This window comes from Corvus moneduloides, chromosome Z (assembly GCF_009650955.1).
Source record: "Corvus moneduloides isolate bCorMon1 chromosome Z, bCorMon1.pri, whole genome shotgun sequence".
Classification (NCBI taxonomy): Eukaryota; Metazoa; Chordata; class Aves; order Passeriformes; family Corvidae; genus Corvus; species Corvus moneduloides.
The window spans coordinates 45,017,365-45,040,503 of NC_045511.1; the positions used below are offsets into that span (position 1 = coordinate 45,017,365).

Consider the following 23,139-nt stretch of genomic DNA (forward strand, 5'->3'; position numbering starts at 1 on the left):
CTTGAACTGAGGACTGCAGCACTCCAGATGGGGTCTCACAAGAGCAGAATAGAATGACCTCACCCTGCTGGTCACACTCCTTTTAATGCAACCCAGGATACAATTGGCTTTTGGGGTTGCAAAAGCACACTGTTGGCTCATGTCCAGCCTCTCACCAAAAAGAACCGCCAAGCCCTTCTCAGGGCTGTTCTCAGTGACTTCTTCTCCCAATCTGTTCTCATGTTTGAGATTGCCCTGACCCAAGTGCAGCACTTTGCACTTGGGTTTGTTGAAGATCATAAGGTTCTCATGAGCCCATTTCTTAAGTTTGACCAGATCCCTGGGCTCCATTACTGATTTACCACCAGAGGTGTGTCTCTGGCACCTCCCCTGGACAGCATTGTGTCCAGGGTTAGAACCTGCATCATATAGGCACTGCAGCTCACCAACATCTGGATGGTTTCTTCTGTTTAGAGATATCTTGCGGTCCCCCAGCTCATGTAGAGAATGCTCTGATTCATGGTAGCTTCTATCAGTATGGAGACATGATCACCTATTCATGCTACAGTGGGTACATGCTGGAGGGGCCCATGCGGAGCATTTGCTTGGAAAATGGAACATGGACAACACCGCCTACCTGCAAAGGTAAGGATATCTTTTTTATTAACAGAAGGATATCTTAACTTGCCATAAGCACAGAGGTGTCATCCTAGGTGCAATAAAAATGAAAGTGAAATTTTTGCTAGTTTCAGTGCAGTTGTAGTTTCATTCACAGCATTTAAAGTCCAGGTTCTTGCTTTATTTCTAAGTTAAAGAGAAGGCTTCTGTAATTTTTCTCTTTAGTCCTTGCTAGTCTTACACTTTCTTTTGCTACAGTGTTGTATCCCACACCTAGGATCCTTTCTCCTGACATCTTTTGTGAGAAAATGGCAGAACCAGTCATCTTTCTGACAAGCTGAGCTGTTTCAGAGAAGCACTGCCAGTCAGTTTTTCACAGTCAAAAATCGAACACTGCAGAAACCAAAATAGAACAAATGGGTGCTTATGTTTAAAGTGTGGCAGCTCCTGAAAATCAGTTTGCAATAAAAGATAGATTGATACAGCTGACTAAATAATACACACTAAGCACTCTAGAAAATTCATAGGTTTAACAATATACCAAAGTCCAGCCTTTCTACACTTGGCATACCAGCAGGTATTTGTAATTTTCAGTCTGTTGAGCTAAAACATTCACTTGTTTCAAGCAAAGAATTAACTCTTCCATACAAGAACATTCAAATAAATGAAAAGTTTTGAACAGAAAATGGGGTAACAAACACAAAACAGAAGAGATGACAAACTCAACAATAAAAAACATATATAACCATATTCAAATACTAAGGTAAAGCCACAGATGAGACATAGCAAAAGAGTTCCAGGGTCATAGGGCTTTGGTGGAAAAGATCTTGCCATCTGCCATTTCCATATCAGAAGCTTGGCCTCTGCTGCTGGGTGGCTGTGGAACAGTGAGTTAGCTGTAACCTGAGGTCTTATTTCAGACTGTGGAACAGCCACCATATGACAAGTTGAGCTTTAGGTATTCTGTTTAGAAAGCAAAAAAACCTTACAACACAGCAGTGGCCAGTCACAAGCAGACCCATTCTGTAACATGGCCAGTCACAAGCAGACCCATTCCTGTTCACACAGAAGAAGAAAAGTTCAAGGACACTCACCTGGGAACACTGGAGCCATTATCAGAATTGTCAGGTCTGCCTCTCCTCCTGCAAGTCTCAGCTCCCCATGTCAAAATAGAAGCAACAGCTCTTCCTTCCTCAGAGACTTTCTGTTTAGGTCAGAAGCCCTTTGGAGATAGAGGATTCCATACTGCACTAAGCCTGGCTAATCATGGACCCCTCATCAGTTTTTTTATATTAATTCTGACAGCAAAATATTATGAATGCTGACACCTAAACAAGTTGAGTTGCCCTACTCTATGAAAGCAGGCACTTAGTTAAATTCCTGTATCTGATAGTTATAATGTCTTGCCTAAAACATGGATCAGTAGAGCATTTTGACGAGAACCAGAATGAAAGAAATGGGCTTGCAACTCCTGAATATTTCAGGAATAGAGCAGCTTCTCCTGAAAAACAGGTTTGTCTTTGTTTTGTGACCATGGCTTGCCACTGCCATGAAGAATTACCCATCAAGCAGCCAAGTAGAGAAGATCTGAAGGAAAAGCATCTGAGTTACTTCAGTTGTCATGGTGTATCCAAAAGTTCTGTTGGAAATTCACATTACCAAAGCACGAGGCTGTTTCTGAAAAGTTTGTATTTCTAAACTGTGATTGCTACAGAATTCAAGGGATCTCTGCATAATAGCTACTTTACCTAAGCTAGAATTCATTAGGAAAATTATTTGGATATTATCTATTCCAATTTTAACACTTCAGATTGTTCAACTGTCCCTTTAATATCACCAGCTTTACTTTTTATTCTTATTTTATATTTACAATTATACAATATTTTACAGCAAACTCACATATTTTATCCCAAGAGATGTAACTCTGCTAGGAAAGGTTCATGCCTATTGTTACCAGCAACCAGGAAGGGCTCATCTGCAAAGCACTGTCAAACATGTTCTGTTTGCAACACTGCAGAGTCTACTGGGACTGTTCAGAGGAATAAGTATTAGGGAAAATTATTTTTAAAAAATGAAGTGAAGAGGTGAACAGATGATGAGGGTGGAAAACAAAGCAGGATAACCTGTGTATTAGGGGAGAGGAATAACCATTTCCCTCCTCTTTTCACCTAAAAGGGGAACTAAAAAGAACTAACGATGTTTCTGAGAGGACTTTCCTGCATTTTCATGACACGTCAAAGTGATCTTTCAAAACTGCTTTATAATTCATGTGAGTGATTTTCCTAACAAAAGCCCTACAGGACCCAAGCCTTTGTGGTCTACATCAGAAACAACATGAAAGCACTCTTTGTAATGACTCATGCTGCATTTCTTGTTTATGGCTGTGTGAGTTGATTATTAATGTGTCCTAAGCCTGCTTGAAACATTTTGTCCTGGTTGAACAGGTTAGTTAACATAAATGTTATAATTAAAAAGCAGACTTCTTTAGCTTCTTTGGAAGAGCTCTCACCACAGCTGCACTTGCCTGAATCACTACTGGTTAGAGGTTGCCAGCCAGATTCTGATCTGAGTTTCAGGGGTGAGAAGTATTAGCCTGGATCTGCTGATTGTAAATATCTGCAGGACTCGTCAGGCTGCACAGATGCACACAGCTTACCTGACTCCAGTTAATTCTTCCTGAAGTGCTCTAAAATCTGTCTTGTCTGTTTGCCCTCTTCCCACATCTTACTGACTGTGAGTGGTCAGTGTGGAGCTGTCAACCAGAAAGTTCGTACTCCTTCAGCAAACAAGAACATTATGAGAGGGAAGCTGGGGCCTGAGGAAATTGTTCACTTGCAATGACAGAGAAGCTTTTTCCAAAGCTCAGAACAGATAACAGAATTTATTTTTCCCCTTCTGACCCATGTTTGTCTTGCAGGAGTGTAATGCTTTTGTGTCCTGTGAAGATAAATTTGCAAGGGGATCTGAAAAGATTGATGCTGTGGATGTGAGATTTACTACCAGTAACTAAAGTCACAGTTGATGGTTCCTTTTCTCTCCCCAGCAGATCAGGACTGCATTTGCCCTGCTTGCTTTTACAATAGCAAAAAGTCCAAAAAATAATGAGATCCCAGCTTAATTTCCAGTCCCAAGCATTTTTCTAGTTCTTGTCCATTGATAAGAATAATCCCCACAGCTACAGACAAATAGTCTCTGCTTGCCTAAATTAGTGTATAACAAGTGCATACCTAGGGATGATACAGTCTCGTCCAGTTTCATAACCAGGACCTGGGCAGAAATCCAGGAAAAGCCTATCTGCCTGACATCTGATTACTGAGTGTCATGGAGTTGCCATCCAAAGCTATTTGTAACTCATGGAAAACCTGCATCTTCTACATTGACAGTGAGAGAAAATACATTTCAGAGAACTTATTTCATGGACTTTGAATTTAACATGGGATATCATTTATACACGAATCTTTTATCTCACATGCCATTATACATTTGTGGAATATCGTTTAAATGGTAGCTTTAAATGGTGTTTTCATTGCTCAAAAGAAATCTGTTTGGCACACTGTTCTGCTTTAGTCAACACCCAGAGACAAGCTGTCTGTGTAGTAATAGATATTTTTACAACAAAAATTTTCAAAATCACAGTTAAAATATTGCAAATTATGTTAACCTTTCAGAGGTCTCTTCCCATTCTCATTATCAGCTGACACTTGATGGGAAGGCTCTTGAGATTGAAAAATAAAATGGCAGAGCTTTGGCCTCATTTCAACAGACTCCAAGCTGTAGCTTGCATCTTGGCATGGCTTAGCTCCAGGAGTGACTCAAGTTTGTCTCTCTGAGGGAAAGATTTGCATTCTTTCCAATGTGGGCTTCAGGTTTGAACAGTATTTCAGTGTGCCAATCCACTGTTTGTATTTAACGCTAATATTGTACAAGATCTGAAACACTCAAAGCTTAAATGCATATTTTGGTCACCTAATGACTAGTTAAAGATAGGATGCAATTAGCAGTTCAGATTGAGTTTCCTGAGATTACTGTCAGTCTGATTACTTATTTGTTCTGTAGTATTGTCTCGAAGGCACAGTTTTTCATTTTCCCTTTATAACGGGAAAAGATTGTACTTCCCCAATGATCTTTAAGCATAATATGTTTGTGCATAGCTTTCACGTGATTTTCTAAAGTAGTCCTGGTTTTCCTGGATGTGTGAGACAAGATACAGTGCAGTGTTATAGAAATGACAGTGAAGTCCAAAGTCTATCCAGTCCAAGGAACATACTGGCCCAGCATGATGGAGTCCACTCCAAATTCCGCACTTTTATGATCAGGTGCTTATTAATAGGAACGCAAGCCAAGGGGCACCAGTCAGCATGAACGCTAAGTGAGGTTTACAGTCACACTTTGAGTTCCATAGATGAACACTTTCTGTGCCAGTGCTGCACCCTTTTTGGCCACTTCTCCTTGTGCTGGATGATAGTGCAGTAAAAATTGCCTGTTCTACCACGCAGTGTTAATCTTACTTTAGACATACCGTATATTAAGCCAGATGGCATTATGTTGGTGTTTCATACCAAGGGTAGAAGAAAGCTTGATTCCATTCCAGAGCCAATTCAGAAGGCCTGAGGAAGGGGTGAGGAAGGTAATAGGTTTTTATGGTGTATTGTATGGGTATTGTATTTCATTTTGTTTTACAAAAGTTAGTGGGAAAAACAGATAAAGCATAGTGTCAGCATTGGAACATTTTCCAAATAATTTATTCCACTATAAATAGGTCTACATTTTCATTCTTTCCATGGATAATTTTTTGATTGTCTTAATGGTTCCCACACTCTTGCTTACAGTACCTAATCAAACACACAGAGCCAGAAGATGATGTAGCCTTTGAAATCGGAATCAAGCAATGTTTCTGAACTTCACTGCATTTGTTTGTTCTGCTTTAAGCTTTACAACTGCAAAGACCTGTGCAAGATTCTGAGTTGCTAGGCTTCTAATTCACTGTCCTGAATTAGTAATGAAATCGTGCTGTTTCCAGCTGTCTGCCGGTTCCCGTGCCAGAACGGTGGCATCTGCGAGCGACCCAACGCCTGCTCATGTCCCGATGGCTGGATGGGCCGTCTCTGCGAGGAGCGTACGTACATCATCCCTAACACTAATCTCTAGGGTGTTGTAGGTAAGACAAGTGAATTTACCACAGTGAACCAGGTGGGAAAATAAAAAAGCATAAGAGCCAAAACCATAAAAATCATTAATACATTCTGCTTGACAAATGAAAAAGATCAGAGAGGTATATACTTATGGCTTGTTTCTAGAAAAATAACCATTCCCTGACATCTTCAAAGTAAAACAAGCAATATTTAAATTGATGTGATTTTGTTTCTGGGTGCTCTTTCACTGTGGTTGAAGAATACCTTGTTTCAGTTCTCCAGAGTCTGTTTCTAACAGCAATACCTGGTAGTTTTGGGGAACAAACAGGGATTAGAACAGAGGAGACATGACTGTTCTGCTGGTGGCTGCATTAGTCTCTTGGCTTACATATTTATCAGCCTGTGGTTATGAACCTCAACAATTCATTGTTCAAATACTGCAATGTGTTACCTTTTCCATGCTATCCCTACTGACCTGTGTATTTCTACCTCACAAATTCTAGACTGGCTTTTCCTGCCATAGATCTCAGAATGGTTAGAGAACTGGACCTGTTCTCACTGAAAAGAACCAAATCTGACTGTTGACTGTGTCAGAAATTCCTTGGGTAACATTTGGGAATGCCAGTTTGAACCATGTTTCACTTTTTCTTCATGGTGGTCTTAGCACAAGGAATTTGGGAGATTTAACCCTTTCAGGCTGGCATAGCTGCTGCATGAGGAGCCTTATTACTGTACACATGGTAAGGCATGGGTCTATGTGGATAGAAAAGGAAAGTACCCTTACTGTATTTAGTATTCAGTATGGCCCTGATGTAAGGCTTTAGCATTTCCAAGAACATCTACAGCAGGGGTGGTGTCACTGTCCCTGAATCTGAGTCACTGCCCCTGACTCTGAGTATACATGGAAACCTACAAAAATTGTGCCCATTCTCATCTAGTTCTTGGAGAAGAATACGGTTCAAGCATTTAAGATGTATCATATGTTAAAATGGTCCTCTGAATCTATCTCTGCAGCTTTCAGGTCTTCTCTGTGACAGTGTCAGTTGCACATGGCACAAATTAGTGGTAGATACAGAATGAGAACAAGAGGTTCAGCAAGTTTTGTCTTTTTGCATTTATGGAAACTCCAGTCATGTGGTACATTCACACAGGCCCTTTTTTCTGTCCCTATGACTGTCAGTATCACCACAGCCATACATGCAACTCAGCCATGTAAGTCTCACAGTTTCAGCAGAAACTGTGAAGTAGTACCAGACACAGAAACTGTGTCTGACAAAATTGTGTTTGGCATCCCACAGCTGAGTTTATTAGTTTCATCAGTAATGACACTTGAAGCATTCTCCGGAACCAGCCATTTCATTTATGATCCCAGCTCTTTCAATCTGTCATCCCAGCTCAGGAAAAGAATTTGCACAACTGGTCAGTGCAACCCCAAGTTTGCATTGCTTGTCAAGCAAAGTGCGCCAGTGAACAGAAAAGACGGGCTTAGTCTTTGAAGTTAAGGGCCTGTTCTGGAAGCCCAAGGAATTTCTGAGTGCTAGCACTGAGCACACGTCTGTCAGGATCAGGCCACAATAAGGCCGCTGACAGAATTTAGTCACCTTGTAGTTCACAGAACATTTCACAGAAAAGGTAAGATCCATCTTCCTAAGAGAGTCCTGTCCATTCTAAAAAACAGGCAGACTACTGCAAGTTTAATGATATAGAAAAGTATTTCTCAGTGATAAGGGTTAGTCCATGTGAGGTCCATGGAAACTCATAATTATTTTCTTATCCAAGCTGACGGCACCTGCTCAGCTTGACCTCTGCTGAGCAGCAGAAGAGGAAGAACCTCTACCTCAGTCTTCTTCAGACCTCATTCACCCTCCCAATATAAAACTCTAATGGAAGTGCCCCTTGGGGGTCCAAATTTGAGACCCAGCTCAACCCTTGCTCTTATTAGAGCATGTACCCTCAAGTACTTTTTTCACTTAACATAGTGGAGATAAGAGTTTTGTGAAGGTACTTAAATCATGAACATATGGGAGTTTTGCAGATCTGCTCAGAGGAGCAGTGTAGCCTGATTGTTGCTCTGTCCAGAGGTCATCAGCTGCTTGGTATGTGCTTTGTTTCTTCCCCAAAGGTTCCAACCCAAGTCTTGTTTCACCCAAAATGCCTTGTATCCAAGCTGCCTTTCCCCAGGGGACTTACGGTCTCACCTGTCTCAGCATGTTTTTACTGGCCTAGACAAAGTGCTTTTCTATGGGCGGGGCATAGATTAACTTGTTTTGGATGCTACATCTGTGAGTCCAAAGAATTCATGAACAATCCAATTTTTGTAATTAAAGTATGAACTGATTTTGTTAGCACCACCACAGAAGTGGCCAGTGTCTGTGGATATTATACCTGGGATAAAAGGAAACAGCCCTGGCTCATTTCCCATGAACACAGGGCCTCCAAGCATCTGAGGGACTCTAGGAATTGCTCCAGCCTATCCATTTCTTTGCCACTACTCCTTGTCATATCTGGGTGCCATGCCAGCAGTATTTGCTTCTCATGCCTTGTCGGTAGATCCTGCTCAACTCTGCTGATACTCCATGCAATCACTTCAAGGGGTAGTGGAGTTTCTATTTAAACATAAGTTCATCTTTTGCACACTCTATTCTTTGCTTTCATGGGAGGTAATGCTTTTCTCTGGTTCTCTGCTCTTCTCCTTAGCAATATGCATTCTGCCGTGTCTCAATGGAGGTCGCTGTGTGGCCCCTTACCAGTGTGACTGCCCCCTCGGATGGACTGGATCACGCTGCCATATGGGTAAAAGTTCTCACCTGCATTTTTTCTCACTTTTTATGACTACTAGCAATACCTAGCACAGTTCTCTAGGGACTCATGGAACTCCTAAGCTTCTTGCAGGAAAAGCTAGGCCTACAATAATATTCCTGGAGGAGTTGCTGTCCCCAGCTGTAAACTGCTTTCAGATTAGTCCCTCCCTGATGAGTCTTTAAAATTCCCAGAAAATCTTGCTCTGGTAAAGGACAGACAGTATTCCCAAAGTACTCTCTGCAAAAAGCAATGCAAAGGAGAAAGGGTTTCCAGGGAGAAGAATAAAACAATTCTTCTCAATTCCAAGGGCATGATTTTCATTTTCATCTTCTGGAAATTCAGGTCATCATTAAATTGACAAACAAGCTGCAGGTATTGTAGAGGTTTTTCACCACATAGCTGTCTGGTTTGGTGGATTCCCACTAATTGCCTGGGTACTGAATCAGGAAAGACAGCAGAGCAAAGCAAGGATTTAAGGGTGGTTGAGTTTAATGGGTATGTCATACATGGCTGCCTTACATTAGGTATCATCTAAGTTCTCTGAACAAATCCAATGTGCACTTCTTTTTACTAGATCTCTTACTTGCATCTAACCAAAGGTGAAGGGCATGGAGCACACAAAAATAGAGAGGGGTAGGAGGACGGTAGTGATTCCTGATGTCCAGGTCTGTGTCCTGACCAGTCAGTTTGTGTGAGATGAGGTTGACTGCAGTTATGGAAAATATTTGAACCTGAGGCTTAGAATATCAAAACTGAACAAATGCCAGTTTTGGAAAGACTTTTCCCTGTGAAAAGACAGTAAAACTCAGCAACTGAGTTGTTACTGAAATGTCTTTCAATCATTATTAGATCTTAAACAGTTACAAATATTAGCTATTTTGAAAAATATCTTTTACAGTTTCTTCACTGTATTTTATGTCCGGGTGCACCTTAACTTATTTTTAACAGGGATTTAACATGAAAGCCCAGTTTTGCCTTCCTGCAAGACTTGGAAGTAGCTGATGGTGTGAGCTGGGAAGGAATCCATGCCTCTGTTAATGAATGTTCATAGTATTTGTTTAACTGATAAGAATAGTGATTTTAGGGGATAAGCTGTGTGATACACTGCAAACCCAACACTTCTGCAGAAAACTGAAATACCACAGGGAGCATTTTAACTCTGAACTATTGTCTTTTGAAGGGACTCTTGCCTAACACATAATGCATCATTTCCGCTCGTATTTCACAAGCTTTGCAGCTGTAATAGATGCTTGAGGAGGATAGATGGCTTCTTCACTTTTGGGCCAGAAATTCAAATCTGTACAGGCTTGACTTACTTTTCAGTAGCTAAAGGGAAAATTCTAGTGAAAATTGCATCTGCGTCATAGACACTGCTTATGAAGTTTTTCTAATCACTTCTTGTTTCAGCTACTGATATTGACATTATGCTGTGACAGAGAAGTACTTCAGTGACAGCTAAAGATGTTGCAATCATATGCTTCATTCCAAAATCAGAAGTAATTTTCAACATTACCTACATGGTGCACTTAATTGTATATGGATGGCCTATCACTACAGCCTCCTGCCATTGTTTGTTCTTGTTTGGCCCAGAGGAATTGGAGTCGTTTTTTTGCATTCCTGTGACTCCTCATTTACATTTCCTGTAATTCCGTGTTAATCAGTGTTTCCTGATGCATATTCCTTGCAAAAATATTACCCAGCCTTTGTCCTCACTAGTATCTTTAGGTCTGTTCTCTATGTCTGGCATTATCTACTTCAAAGTATTCACATCTTTCAATTTTCCTGCAATAAACATGTCTGTGTTTGAAGTACCTCATTAAGTGCGTATCTAAATTGGTTCTGTAAATTGTATGGTTCTTTACCTTTCAATCTCAAAACTGATTGGAAGACTTGAAACTTTGACTCCTGTTTGATTACTTGATATCCTTGGGTTTGACTGTCACAAGAAAGCATGTTCAACTAGGCTCAGCATGACCTGGAAGGTAGACAAGGGGTTTTTCTCTAACACCCTCTTGCACCTAGTCTCACCTCTTAGGGCTATCCAGTGTCTTTCAGAACCTTACTGTCACTCTCTGCTTCCTTTCTTTGTCTCCATATAGGTGCCATTGTGTGAAATCTTACTCCTTGCTTAGTGTTGATCTGCACATGGCTTTCTGACCTTCAACTTCCTCTGCTGTTTCTTTCTATACTTTTTTACCATGTTTGATGTCTGCTTGTCTTGGCTAGTGTTAAGCTGTCACATTCCTTGTTTTAAAAAAGTCTACATTTTATTCCTATTCTCCAGTTTATGTTATGACTCCTCTAATTCCTCCTCCTGCTTCCACTTTCCTTTGTTGTCTTAACTGGAATCAGAAACAACAGAATTTTTAAGGCAATGTAAAATTACACACTGGCTGCTTCATGCAGCTCATACAATGCAGCAAAAGTAATAGAGTCAAATCACACTTAGCAGACGTGTGCTTCTCAGGCTGCCCTTTCCATTCCTAAGGCAGGATGGATTTTCAGTGCCCTGCTCCTTAATCAGCTTGCTGTGGTTGTGCTCATTAATGCAAATTTGTGTGTGTGTTTGTATGCAGCTGTTTGCCAGTCGCCTTGCTTAAATGGTGGGAAGTGCATACGACCAAATCGGTGCTACTGTCCCTCTTCCTGGACTGGACATGACTGCTCTAGGTAAGTGTTGCTGAGCACTGTCCCAGAGCTAGGCTGAATCATACCCTACTGAACTCTAAATCTGAACAATGAGCAAATAATTTTAACATTTCGAGCATCTCTAGGTTCTGTAAAACAGTAACCTTAAGATGCCTCAAGATTTATGGGCAATATGGATAGATCTTAGAGAGTACTGTGCAAAATTATTGCCAAACTTCTAGAAAGCTCAGAAAATTGTATATTTACATGTAAGGAGACAGGCAAACCTGCAATGTTTAGACTGGTTTTTCATGATGTAAATGGAAGTGGAGTTTTGACATGGAATACAGAATATTCTTCAGGAAATTTTAGTGGCCTACTGTTTACTAGAGCTCATTATTAACTGTATATACCTCAGCTGGGTCCATGTTCAAGACTAGGCTCATGCAAGAGTTGTTATAAATAATAGGTCATCTTACACCCAGCGTTGAGTGATGTAATCGTTTAAAGAGTACGACACACTGCCTCTGAGGCAAGTCCCAGTTCAAATCTCCTGGCAGCTCTAGGGCCATAAAACACATGATAGCAAAAATGTTTATACCGCGACTCACACAGGCTCCTGCTGAACACATTGGTCATTATCCTGGAGAGCTAAATAAGAACCACATGAATATTAATATTTTTCTGCAGGAGACAGACAAAGCCTGTGACATTAGCCCTGCAGGATTGAGTCTAGCAGCTTGTCCCTTCCAGAGCTGTTTTAAGAGGAAGTTTCCCAAACACAAGTGGGTGGGTGAAGACTGAAACAAGCTCTGACATCTGTTTCATATTTTGTTAAGCTTTGGCCTCCATTACCTGTGGCCCTTTATGGGGTATGATACCTTTCTGACAATTCTAAAATAATACAGGCAAATGCCACGATAGCAGAGAATCACTGCTGCAGGTTAACAAGGTGTGATTTATAAGGGGAAGCTGAAAGATCCCAAAGCTTTTACCAGCATGCAGAACGAGACTAGCTCCAAACTACTCTGTGATGAGCCATGACTAAAATTAAATGTCAGATATCTCTATTCCCCATGCCTACTGTCTTCCCCTCTTTGAGCTGTGGCACTCTAATCCCTGGTATAATTTCAGACACCATCCTCTTGTACCTCACTGTTAATCGTTTGGTATGTTCAGCACACCCCTGATTTTATTTTGTTTGGGTTTTTCAATGCAGGAAACGGAAGGTTGGATTCTATCCCTTTTAACATCAGAGCAGCAATTCTACATTCAGATATCTTTCTTCAGCCTAGGCACCAGGGCTTGGAATCTAATGCGTTGTAAATCAAATCCATTGTTTCCCTTCCCCCACCCCTCCCCAGCTCCCTTGTTTTGTATTTTATTTTGTGATACATTTTTACAATACCTTTCAATTTTTAAAGAAATACTCTGTATTTTTCATTTACAAAAGTGTTATCAAATATATGCTGCTACACAGATGTCATACACACATACACATACAAATGTAAAGATTCCTACAGTCCACTGAGGAAGAGGTTGTTTAAAGTGAAGTCCCTCCCATTTCTTACATTAAGTAAACTAATTAAACTGTACTATACTGCCAACTATGATTAAACAGAATATGGCAATTCTGCTTACCAGCTGCCAAAGCATACTACTGTCCAGCAACTCAACAGTAAAGAGTGTTACACAAGGCTGACAGAGCCACTAAACTCTGCATTGGGCCTGACTCTGAATTTCAGCTGATAAAAATTATAACTGCATGTGATAAAGTCGGTGTTGTAACCACCGTTTCTGGTGAGCATAAGGAGAAGATTCTGTAGTGTAGTTTATGTGACATTAACTTCGTTGGAGAGTGACTTAATGGGAGGCACCTGCATGAATTTTACCTGAGATTTCTTGGTTAAATAGTCAAAATTGTAGAAGAGATGAGGGAACATCATCTCATTGAGAGAAGAATGGACTAAGTCTAGCCAACAGGAGCCTTGGAAGCTTTCTGACCTACAGGCAGTGCAGGTGTAGCTCTAAACTGGATAATCCAGGAGCCAGCAGTAGGAAGCAGGCAGATCTCTGAAACCTGCACTTTCCTTTTGCCATGGAACACACCACCTGCCTGTAACCACCATCCCTTTCCTATGTAAATGAAGTACATATCTAGCAGCTACCTGCTAGGTGAATGTTTTTGATATCTGGGGTTTAGGTCCCAGTATTTGACTGCCCCTGAGTCAGAGAGTGAAGGCAACGGTTACGTTTACAGGTGAAAGTTTGCTATCTGCATTTTTGTTATGCAGAACCCTCAAAAAACTGGAAAAAGCCTGTCTTGAGAACACACACAGGTAGAAATGCTCAGCTGACCGAGAAATACCGAGAGCACACGTGCTATCAGATGTCTCTTTCTCACACTGGTAATCCCATTGCATCTGAGGAAAGCACACACCTGAGTGCCACCATTAAGTCATACTCTGATGAACTCAAATGCTAAGATTTGTGATTAAGTAGGGTGGTGGAATTACAAGGCAGAAATCACATGCATTTTTTGAAGTCACATATGTGGCAATTGTCATCAGTAAACAAAAAGTCTGATCTATGAAAAAAGATCTTGGAGTCAGAACCGGAGACTCATCGATCAGAAGCTCCATTTTTCCCAATAGTAACAGAAAAGTGTAATTTGCAGTCATCATTGGGAAAGAAAAAGGAGAAATAAATTTTACCTTCTGTAGCTTCCTATTCCTGCTTAGCTACCCTCCAGATTAAGAGTGTGCACAACTGCCCCACCCCACTCACCTTCATGGATGTACCTTCCTTTTATGCATGAACCCTGACACCAAAATGAGCTCACAGTTACAGTAACAGGGCTCTAGTAAATACTGACACATAACTGATGGCTGTTAGCCCAAGACCAGAAACAGGGAAGAAAGAAACAAGCAAAGTTTTCAGCTATTAGGAGCTTTCAGCCAATTAAAAAAAAAAAAAACAGATAGTAAAAAATAGGAGTCATTAGGGGATCAGATTAATGTGAATGTAGATTCTTTCCCAGTGGGAGCTGCAACCAGCTGAAGAGTTGTGGTTTTAGCTCCCACAACCTTCTTTTTCTAATGGACTCTGCTAGCACGTAGCAAAAATCTTCTCCCAGCTCCACAGCCATTGATGTTTGCAGCTTTGACTGAAGTTAGTGTCCAGTAAGTAATGTCCACATTTCAACACACAGTCACCACCATTAGTAGGCACTTTGCTGCTTGACTTCCTTGCTGCCTTACCAGCAAATGAAGGGAAGCTGCAGTGAGTAGCACAAGACTTCTCAAGGGAAAGAGTGCATAGGTGAGAAAAGCAGATCTTAATTTATATGTCATTCTCACATTGGTGTCCCTTTTCCAATGTGCTTCTCTGGTGTGTCCCCTGATTCTGTCCTGGTCATCTCCAGAGCAGAACAGCAGTGGTGAGGAGAGTGCTTAGATCTAGCAGGACATTGCTGGAGAGTTTAGGGCTGCAGAATAGCTTTTAGCACCTCAGCTTCACACTAGTGACTAGTACGTGAAGTCCTGGGAGCAACCCAGTCAACACGTTTTGTATTATGTGGTGTTAGGACAGAATAGCTGAAACTAGAGGCTGTTATATTAGTGCTATTGATGATGTTTTGATACTTGCTGGAATATTTTTCCCTCCCTACCCAGTACTGTATTGTCATTTATGTCACTGCTTGTTGTGTGTTTTAAACGACTTCCATGTGATGCACTTTACACTGTAAATAAAGCTGCACCCTGTTTAGTACCTATATAGAGGCAACATTGCACTCTTTTCATAATGCCTCACAACAATGGTATTAACCTACCTTTAGGATCTGCTGGCACAGACTACAGAAATAGACCTCCACTCAAGCAGAAAGACAAAATAATTGCCAGCAATCTTAAAAGGTTGTGTTGGATTAGTTCAGGTTTGATCTGCAGATAAAAATGCAGTTAGCACCTCATTTTTCAAATCCTTTCTGTTTCTAGGGCATAGTTTTAAACCTTTAAGAGCCAAATTTACCAGTGGCATAAAGATTAAAACCTGTTTCACTCACTGCTGATGGAGATACAACTTATTTTATTCTGCACCAGTACTGGAATTTTTAAAGCTACGGAAATGCCCGTATTCCTGGATAGATGAGGTAAAGAATGACTGTAGCAGAAAGAAAACTTTGTAACTCAAATATCACTTGTCCAAACAAGGAGCACATATGATATAACAGTCAAAAATTTAGGATGTGAAGCTTTTCGAGGTAATATTGTAAGCCTGTCAAGGTTTGGATACACAAGCAGTAATGGAGACTTGGAAGTGCAAAAAGTGGTCAATGTTTGAAAGCCTTCTCCTAAGCCAGCTACTCAAAATGTGGTGTGAGGTTACTGATAGTGTTGTTAATGAAGCCCTGAAATTTGATGTGTATCTTATAGAAAAGATAGAAATCTGCATCTCAGATTTTCAGTACGTTAAATACTGGTAATACATGAGTGGGAACAGCTGGGCTGCCTGTGCACATGGACTCAGATCTTGTGCATGCTCTAGAAACACAGAGAACTGCTTTATTTAAAGGGAAGTGTGGTAAGAACAGGCTCTTTCCTTGGCCCTGTTCTCTTTGTTGTGAACACTGAACAAGCTAAAACTCTGAAAGGAGTCTACTGACACCTATGTCTCTCTGCTTGGAAGTACACTGGGAAATGTTTGTGTGTGACTGATCTCACAGCGGCAGGGCACTGGACAGGGTTAGTGTGTGCCAGCAGTTGTTATCATGAGGAGTCACCTTAACAGTCTGACCAGAGATCTCTTTTGCATCTCAGCACAGGAACAGTTTGTGCATCTCTGAGTTGTCTTAGAGCAGTTTGGATCCTCACTGCAGAAAGGATCCCTGCTGCTTTTACTGCACTGCAGATTCTTCTCTGGGATAACATACCCTGACCACACATTTCCAGCAGTGAGATACAGGAGTTGCAGTACCCAGATGCAGCCCAGGTGGAATATGCAGTATCATTATTGATCTGTTTCTCTAAGGTTATTTCCACTCGCGCGCATAATGCAGAGCACTTCTTCATATATCCATCCCATGTAAGACAAGCTCCTCTCCCAGCAGCAAGGCTGCATTTCCATTACCCTTGTTTTCTAGCCTGATGTGTTGCTAGTGTCTGCCAATATCAAGGTCTGTGGGCTTGCCACCTGTCCCTGCTGAGCTTGGAGCACTGCAAAAGCTGATGCTCTTCACAAGCTTATAGGCATGGTTCTTCAGAGCAGGCTTGTCCATCCTGCCAGATGTGCCTCCTGTAGATGGACCAGCATGACCACTTTGTGCTGTATCATGCATGGCCTAGTGAACAAGACACTTGAGTTTCTCCCAGACAGTGGCAGACTGTGCCACCACAAGAAAGTCACTTCAAGTCTTCCCATTTTACAGGTCAGATGAGCCCTTCCTTCTCCCCCAAGGTCCTGCAGATTTAAAACGACAGATGAGATTTAAGCATGATTATCACATTTACTAATGGTAGCTCTTCTGTAGATGTCATCTTCACACCTCATTGCTAGTTCAGTGGACCAGCACTAACCTTGATCTTTTCAGTCTAGTGTCTTTGCTGAATGTAAATCTTATTCCTTCAAATTTTCATTTGCAACCAACATCTGCTGAACAGATTGTTCTGAAAACTCAAGTTCTCTCTCTGTCTCCAGAAACTTTGAGGCTATGACAATGTCATTGATTGCAGAGTGGCACCAGTTCTGTTTGGACCCAGAGCCTGCATGCATGGCAAAGGCCAGAAAAGGAGGCTGCTGGGCAGGGACAGGTTGTCACTGTGATACTGCTGGCCTGCACCACATAGGAGGCCAGGAGCATGGTGAGGACTGACCCTGGATCTCTGCTCAGTGCTCTTCTCTCCTCGATGACAAATTTTGCCATGCTGTATGCCAGCAGCCTCAGGAAATCAGTCTGTTGTTATGCAACCAGGTGGCAAAGAACAATCACAGCAGTCACCACTCCCAGCTCATCTATACCCCACAAACAAATCCAGGGCTTTCCTGGCTGCCTATTAGTCATGCCTTCCCTTCCTATCCCCTCCTAGCTGCTTCCTCAGTATAGTCCATTTATTTCACTCTGTTTTCAATAGTTTGGCTGTAGTCCTTCTTCCTCATTTGGGAGTGGCATGATTTTTTGTAGCTAACTTAGAAGTGGCCAGGATTCATTGGATATGAAGCCAGCAGCCTCACTGGCTGGGAGGGAGGCACAGTGTCAGCTGCTGCTGCCTGGCCTTGCCTTGCTTTGCCTTGCCATCCCTTCCTCTTGCACTCCTTGGCCATGCTTTTCATTTTACAGATACTTGGTTATGCTTGCAGCTGCTGGGTGTGTGTCTGCATTTTCCAGGCAGACACCAAAGGCACAGAGCAGAGGCACATCCAGATCAGCTTACAATAGCTGGGGAGAAGATGCTGTTGCCTTTTCCTGCTGCACTGCAGCAGCCTAGGGTTGCCCTTTTCCCTGACATCTGCTCCACTGTTGTGGCTCACAACTGATTTCTGCATCTGTCCTTGTGCAGCTCTGTCCATGAGACTGCAGTTTCATAGGCGAGGTCATGACCAGGGTCCTGACCTGGTGCATAGGACACAGGAGTCCTGTGATATGCAGAGATCCCACCTACTTCATGTGTACAGTAGGCCGGTCCCAAATATTTTTCAGTGCCAAGGGAATTATCAAGGGAATTACTGCTCTTGGCTGCTTCTGGAGGGTGCAATATCAACTGGCAGCCTCCAAGCCACACATAGCATCAAAGCCAGGCTGCATGCCTATCCCTGGCTTAGCTGGGGAGGGAGACAATTCCTCAAGGAAAAGGTAGGTTCACTATACCCTCTGCAAAAAACAAAACCTTGGAGTTGGACCTTGTCCTGGCTCCGCCACTGCCTGTTCACCCTGGAAGAGGGTAGGACCAGGAAGTAACACCAGGAACCAGTCATGGGAGCCCAGGAAGGATCATAGTCCTTCCCTGGGAAGTAGGATGAGGGCAGAAATGCCTGCAGTGGTTACTGGTGGTGCTGAACAGGGACAGTCTTACAGCTCTGCCCAGGGAGAACCTGGACACAACTCTGGACCCATCTCACCTAGCCTGGGGCATTTGGGGAATTCCCAAAGGTGAGGGGAGGTTTTTCCATGCTGGAAAAGAAGGGGTGGCAAAATGGGAGGCTGTGTATGACAAGAACGGAAACCTCAAGAAAGCTGCAGTTTAGAAACCACTCAAGTATATGGTCATGTCATACAACCATTAAGGGTACTTAATTGCACCATGCAGTTTAAAACATGTTTAAGCATTCTTCTGGGCTACAGCCTTAGTCATCACAAGATTATAATAAATATGAAAAACTGTGTCTGCCCTGCAGACACTGGTTAGATGGCTGCTAAGTGCCTGGCACTGAATATTTGCCATCAGCTGAATGCAGAAAGTTGATAAAAGAGGTGGCTGCCCAGTCAGGTATTGCTAGGCCAGATGTCGGGTTTGATTTTATTAAATAGCTTGGTTAACAATGTAGGGTAAGGGATAAAGAGCTCATTAGTTAATCTTGTTTATTGCAGGGAAGTGCTATAAGCACCTGTGAGAATAAATTATGTGAAGGAAGGATAATCATATTAAAGGAAAATTATGTGAAATTAAAGTTAGAAATGACAAGTCAGTGCTTCCTGAGGGGAACAGAAAAAAAAAAAAAAACAAAATGAATGTGTCCCTGGGGAGGGAGGGAAGTGTTAAGGCAGGCTGGTGAGCTGGCTGTTCCCACCCTCACTTGCTTTGGGTTTCATGCTTGGAAACAAACAATGATGGCAGAGTCCTAGGCAGATGAGAGGAGAGCAAAACCAAGACCAACCCACAGCACTGTGGAGATGCAGCAGCAGAGCTTGTGTAAATTTTGTTTTGTCTTACTTTTGGTCCTACAAAGGTATGATTTCTCTCTGGCCAGCACCAGTGAGATAATGTTGCTGCCATTCCTGTGTGTGCTGTTATATGAAGCTGGCAGCTGGTGTCCACATGGGAGGAGGAGGAATGTCACCAAGTCTGGAGTCACAACGCTCTGAAATGCCAGATAAATAAGGGAGATAAACACAGCCAGCCAGGAGCGGGGGGACCCTGTTCATGCCACCAAGGATCACACTGCACAGCACCTGCTCAGAGTGTGATTTTGCAGCCTAAATGTTCCAGAAGCATGGGGTTCTTCTGATTTCATCCCTGGTAAGAATACGTAAACCAGATAAGAGTGGCTACTGTGTATAAATACCACATTTGAGGACACTTCAGAGAGGGGTCACTGATGGTGGCTATGGGGTTATATAAAACAAAGGATTGAATATAAGTGGAGCAGATATCCCACTGTACCAAAAAGCATATAAGTTTTCTGAGTTACCTGTGGGCTGGGCTCCCTGTAAGGAGACACTAGACTAGAGTTGAGTTAGTATAGAACAAGGCATGATACAGCATAATAAGCACAATGTACAGTCAGAGAGCTCAATCCAGAAGGTTTCTTATATTTCTGCTTTCAAGAAGCTACTGAGGTTTTTCTGAGAATTTCAGGTTATTTAGGAAAAGATGCAGAAGTAGTATAGAATGCAGTATGGCTGGGGATGAATGACTTGGTACACGGACACCAGCACTCCGAAACCATCAAGCACTTAAGGACCAAGAATTAGAAGAAGGAGCCTTGTCCATCCACTTACATTTCCCAGAAGATCTGTAATTGGGCCTTAGGGCAATAGAGGTAAAAGCTGTGCAGCAAAAGTGGACCACAAAATCATAAAATTGTTAAGGCTGGAAAATAGCTTTAAGAACATTGAGTCCAACTGTTAACTTCACACTACCAAGACCATTAAACCAAGTGCCACATTCACATATCTTTTAAATACCTCCAAGGATGGTGACTTCTGGGCAGCCACTTTCAATGCTTGGCAACCCTTTCAGTGAAAAAAATTTTACTAATATCCAATCTAAACCTCCCTGGTGCAACTTGAGGCTGTTTCCACTTGTCCTGTCACGTATCTGGGACCAGAGAACAACCCTCACCTGGCTACAACCTCCTTTCAGGTAGTTTCCTTTCCTCCAGGCTAAACATCCCAGCTCCTTTAGTTGCTCCTCATGAGACCTGTGCTCCAGAACCTTCCCCAGCTCCATTGCCCTTCTCTGGACATGCTCCAGCACATCAGTGTCTTTCTTACAGTGAGGTGCACAAATCTGGGAACAGCATTCAAGGGGCCTCACCAGTGCCCAGTACAAGGGGGACAGTCACTGTTCCCCCACAGTCCTGGTCCAAAACTATTGCTGATACAGGCCAGGATTCCATTGTCCTTCTTGGCCACCTGAGCTCCCTGCTGGGTCATGTTCAGCCAGATGTTGACCAGCACCCTACAGCCCTTTTCTGCTGGGCAGTTTTCCAGCCACTCCTCCCATCATCATGTGAGGTTGTTGTGACCCAAGTGCATCTGGCGCTTGGCCTTGTTGAACCTCATACAGCTGGCCTCAGCCCACCATTCCAGACTGTCCAGATCCCTCTGCAGAGCCTTCCAGCAGAGCAACACTCCCACTAAACTTGGTGTCATTTGCAAACTGACTGCAGGTGCAGTCAGTCCCTTCATCCAGATCATCAATAAAGATTTTAAACAAAACTGACCTCAACACTGAACCCTGGGGTACACTACAAGGGACCACTTCCCTTTGACTTATAGGGGCTTCAGTCTACTCCATATCCCTGCCTTTCAGTTCAACCACCTGAGGACAACCAACCTTAGTATTAAAGATTGGGGCAAAGAATACCTGAAGTAGGCTTGCACAAGAACTTGCCTTCACTGGTACCACGTTCCTTGTCAGACCCAAAAATGCTCAGAACCCTGTCACATTTGACATGTAGTTGGGTGCAATGTCTCTCTCAGCCCTGTCCTCATCACCAGTGAGTGCCTTTGGGCCCAAAAGAAGTTGCAGATATCCCCAGTAATCAGTATTCATAGCTGGGCAAAGACCCTTCTGTGTAGTTTAATGAAATTCAAATCAAATCAAGGATCAGGATCTATATGAGGCATCAGTGGGCTAGAGCAGGAAATAACAGCCAGGATGACTACCTGTCAAAGGACAACGAGACCAAAACTGGATTTTCCACATAGTCCAACATACCAAAAAATTCCATTGGGAAATAAAATGACTTGGGCATCACTTAATCCAGAAAATCTCTGCTATCAGAAAACCTTCATGGCCAACATGCCCCATCAGATGAGTTATTTCTATACCTCTCTCATGCACACACACGTGCACAGAGGATACACTGTGTTCCATTTGCAGGCAAGTAGTGCTGACTCTTGTGCCAGCTCCACATCTCCCCAGGCATGGATGGAGAATGGGCTGCAAGGGACAAATCAGATCAGCTGCCCATGGTTAAAGTGACTTCTCCTAATTTAAAAACATCAAAAGCCTGTTGGTGGGAGATTTAGTTGAGCCCTGCCTATACCGGTATGATGAGGCAAGCAGGCATCCTCAAGACTACAAAGCAGTGAGCCAGATGCAGAGCAGCCAGTGCCCTGCAGCCTGGCACAGTAAGACCCCTTGCAGGGGCAGCACTGCTCCACACAGCAGCCACATGGAGCAGCAATGCCCAGCATGTTGTCTCAGCTGCTTTGGAGGAACTGTATACAGAATGTATATCTCCAAAGTGCTTGGATGCAACCAGCCCCACAGAGGGGTGTTTTAAGGCCAAGAGTGCCACACCTCCTGCAGGAAGCAGGGGTGCTTTCAACCAGCAGGAAGTAGGGCAAATGGGACCCTGAGCAGACAGCCTCTGAGGAGTCTTGTGAGAGAAAGTCAGTCTTCATGGCAACAAAGTTGTTGTCCCTCTGCAGACTGACAGGAAGCTGCACTGGCCTCTATCTCTTGAACTATCATGCTGCTGTCATGTCAAAACCCAGGCTTGGCCTCCAAGAGCAATGTTATGTCCTGTGTGGCATCCTGCTGTTCTGTAACAGGGCTACAGAACTCCTTGGTCCCATGCACTCAAAGGCAGAGCTGGCTGCCAGGACAGCAGCCAGGCTTTTACATAAGGGTGCCAGAAGCCCAGGTTCCTCTGCCACCCCTGCTTAGATAATGGTGGGTTGATGCAATGGATGCTGCTGCTGCTCTCTGTTCCTGCCTGCACCCATGTGTTGCTGCACCCATGTTGGTTTGCCACTCCTCTTCTGACAAGATGAAGTATGGATGTCACTTGATGCGATGCCAGGCTGTTGTCCGAAGTGTCACAGGGCAGATCCTCTGCAGATCGGCATGAACTTGGCCAGTTTTCAGACCACAGCCACATGTAATTAATTTCCATAGCAAGACTTGCAGGTATTGATGCCATCTACAAAGATGGGGAAACTAAAGCATAGGCATCAGGTAATCTGCCCAGCCATGCACTCAAGATGGAGAGATACAGTCTGGGCTGGAGCTGGGACTTTCCAGTTCCTCTCCCAGGCTATACTGCTGCCAGCCCATGTCTCCAAAGCAGAGCTTGTAGTCAATGGCTGCTGGGGCTCTCAGAGATGTGGTGGGGTGTCTGAGGATGCAGGAGCAAAAGTGCGACATGTCACCACTACCAGGGTACCCTCTGCCTCAAAGGCAGACAGAAGAGTATTCAAGAAACCTTGGGGAGCCACATGTCCAATCACATAGCAGGTCATCAGGACCATAAAAGCTGCAAATAACTGGAAGCAGTGAGAAATAAAAAAGATCCGAGTAGGCAAAAAGCTGAGTCTTAGGATGCAATCAGTTTGGGCCTTCAGGCTTACTATTCCCTTTCTGCAAAAGTGTGCAGAGTCTTGCCTGCTGTAGCTCTGCAAGGCTCTGGGCTGCTTAGTCCTCACAAACTTTCTCTAGAAAATGGTAGGATATCTGGCTCTAGCCACTGCATCAGCAGCACTGCCCACCAGATCAGTTTGCAAGACTGACACATCCAGATGTGAAGTACTGCA

At 43.0% G+C, this 23,139-nt stretch overlaps 1 protein-coding gene and 1 long non-coding RNA gene across 4 annotated transcripts in view; one reads left to right on the plus strand and one right to left on the minus strand.

Annotated features, from left to right (window-relative positions):
* The window catches only part of SVEP1 (sushi, von Willebrand factor type A, EGF and pentraxin domain containing 1), a 119,618-nt gene extending 105,496 nt beyond the window's left edge, over positions 1–14,122 (plus strand). The window contains exons 46-50 of the mRNA XM_032095312.1: positions 454–624; positions 5,618–5,713; positions 8,427–8,522; positions 11,108–11,201; positions 12,379–14,122. Of these exons, the coding sequence (XP_031951203.1) occupies positions 454–624; positions 5,618–5,713; positions 8,427–8,522; positions 11,108–11,201; positions 12,379–12,409 (488 nt within the window). The 3' untranslated portion in view covers positions 12,410–14,122. The remainder of the gene's footprint in view (positions 1–453; positions 625–5,617; positions 5,714–8,426; positions 8,523–11,107; positions 11,202–12,378) is intronic.
* The window catches only part of LOC116437558, a 60,514-nt gene that overhangs the window by 8,070 nt on the left and 29,305 nt on the right, over positions 1–23,139 (minus strand). For 2 of the 3 annotated variants that reach the window (XR_004237360.1, XR_004237359.1), the window contains exon 2: positions 426–16,616. This is a non-coding gene — a long non-coding RNA (uncharacterized LOC116437558). The remainder of the gene's footprint in view (positions 1–425; positions 16,617–23,139) is intronic. The other variant, XR_004237361.1, reaches the window with a different exon arrangement.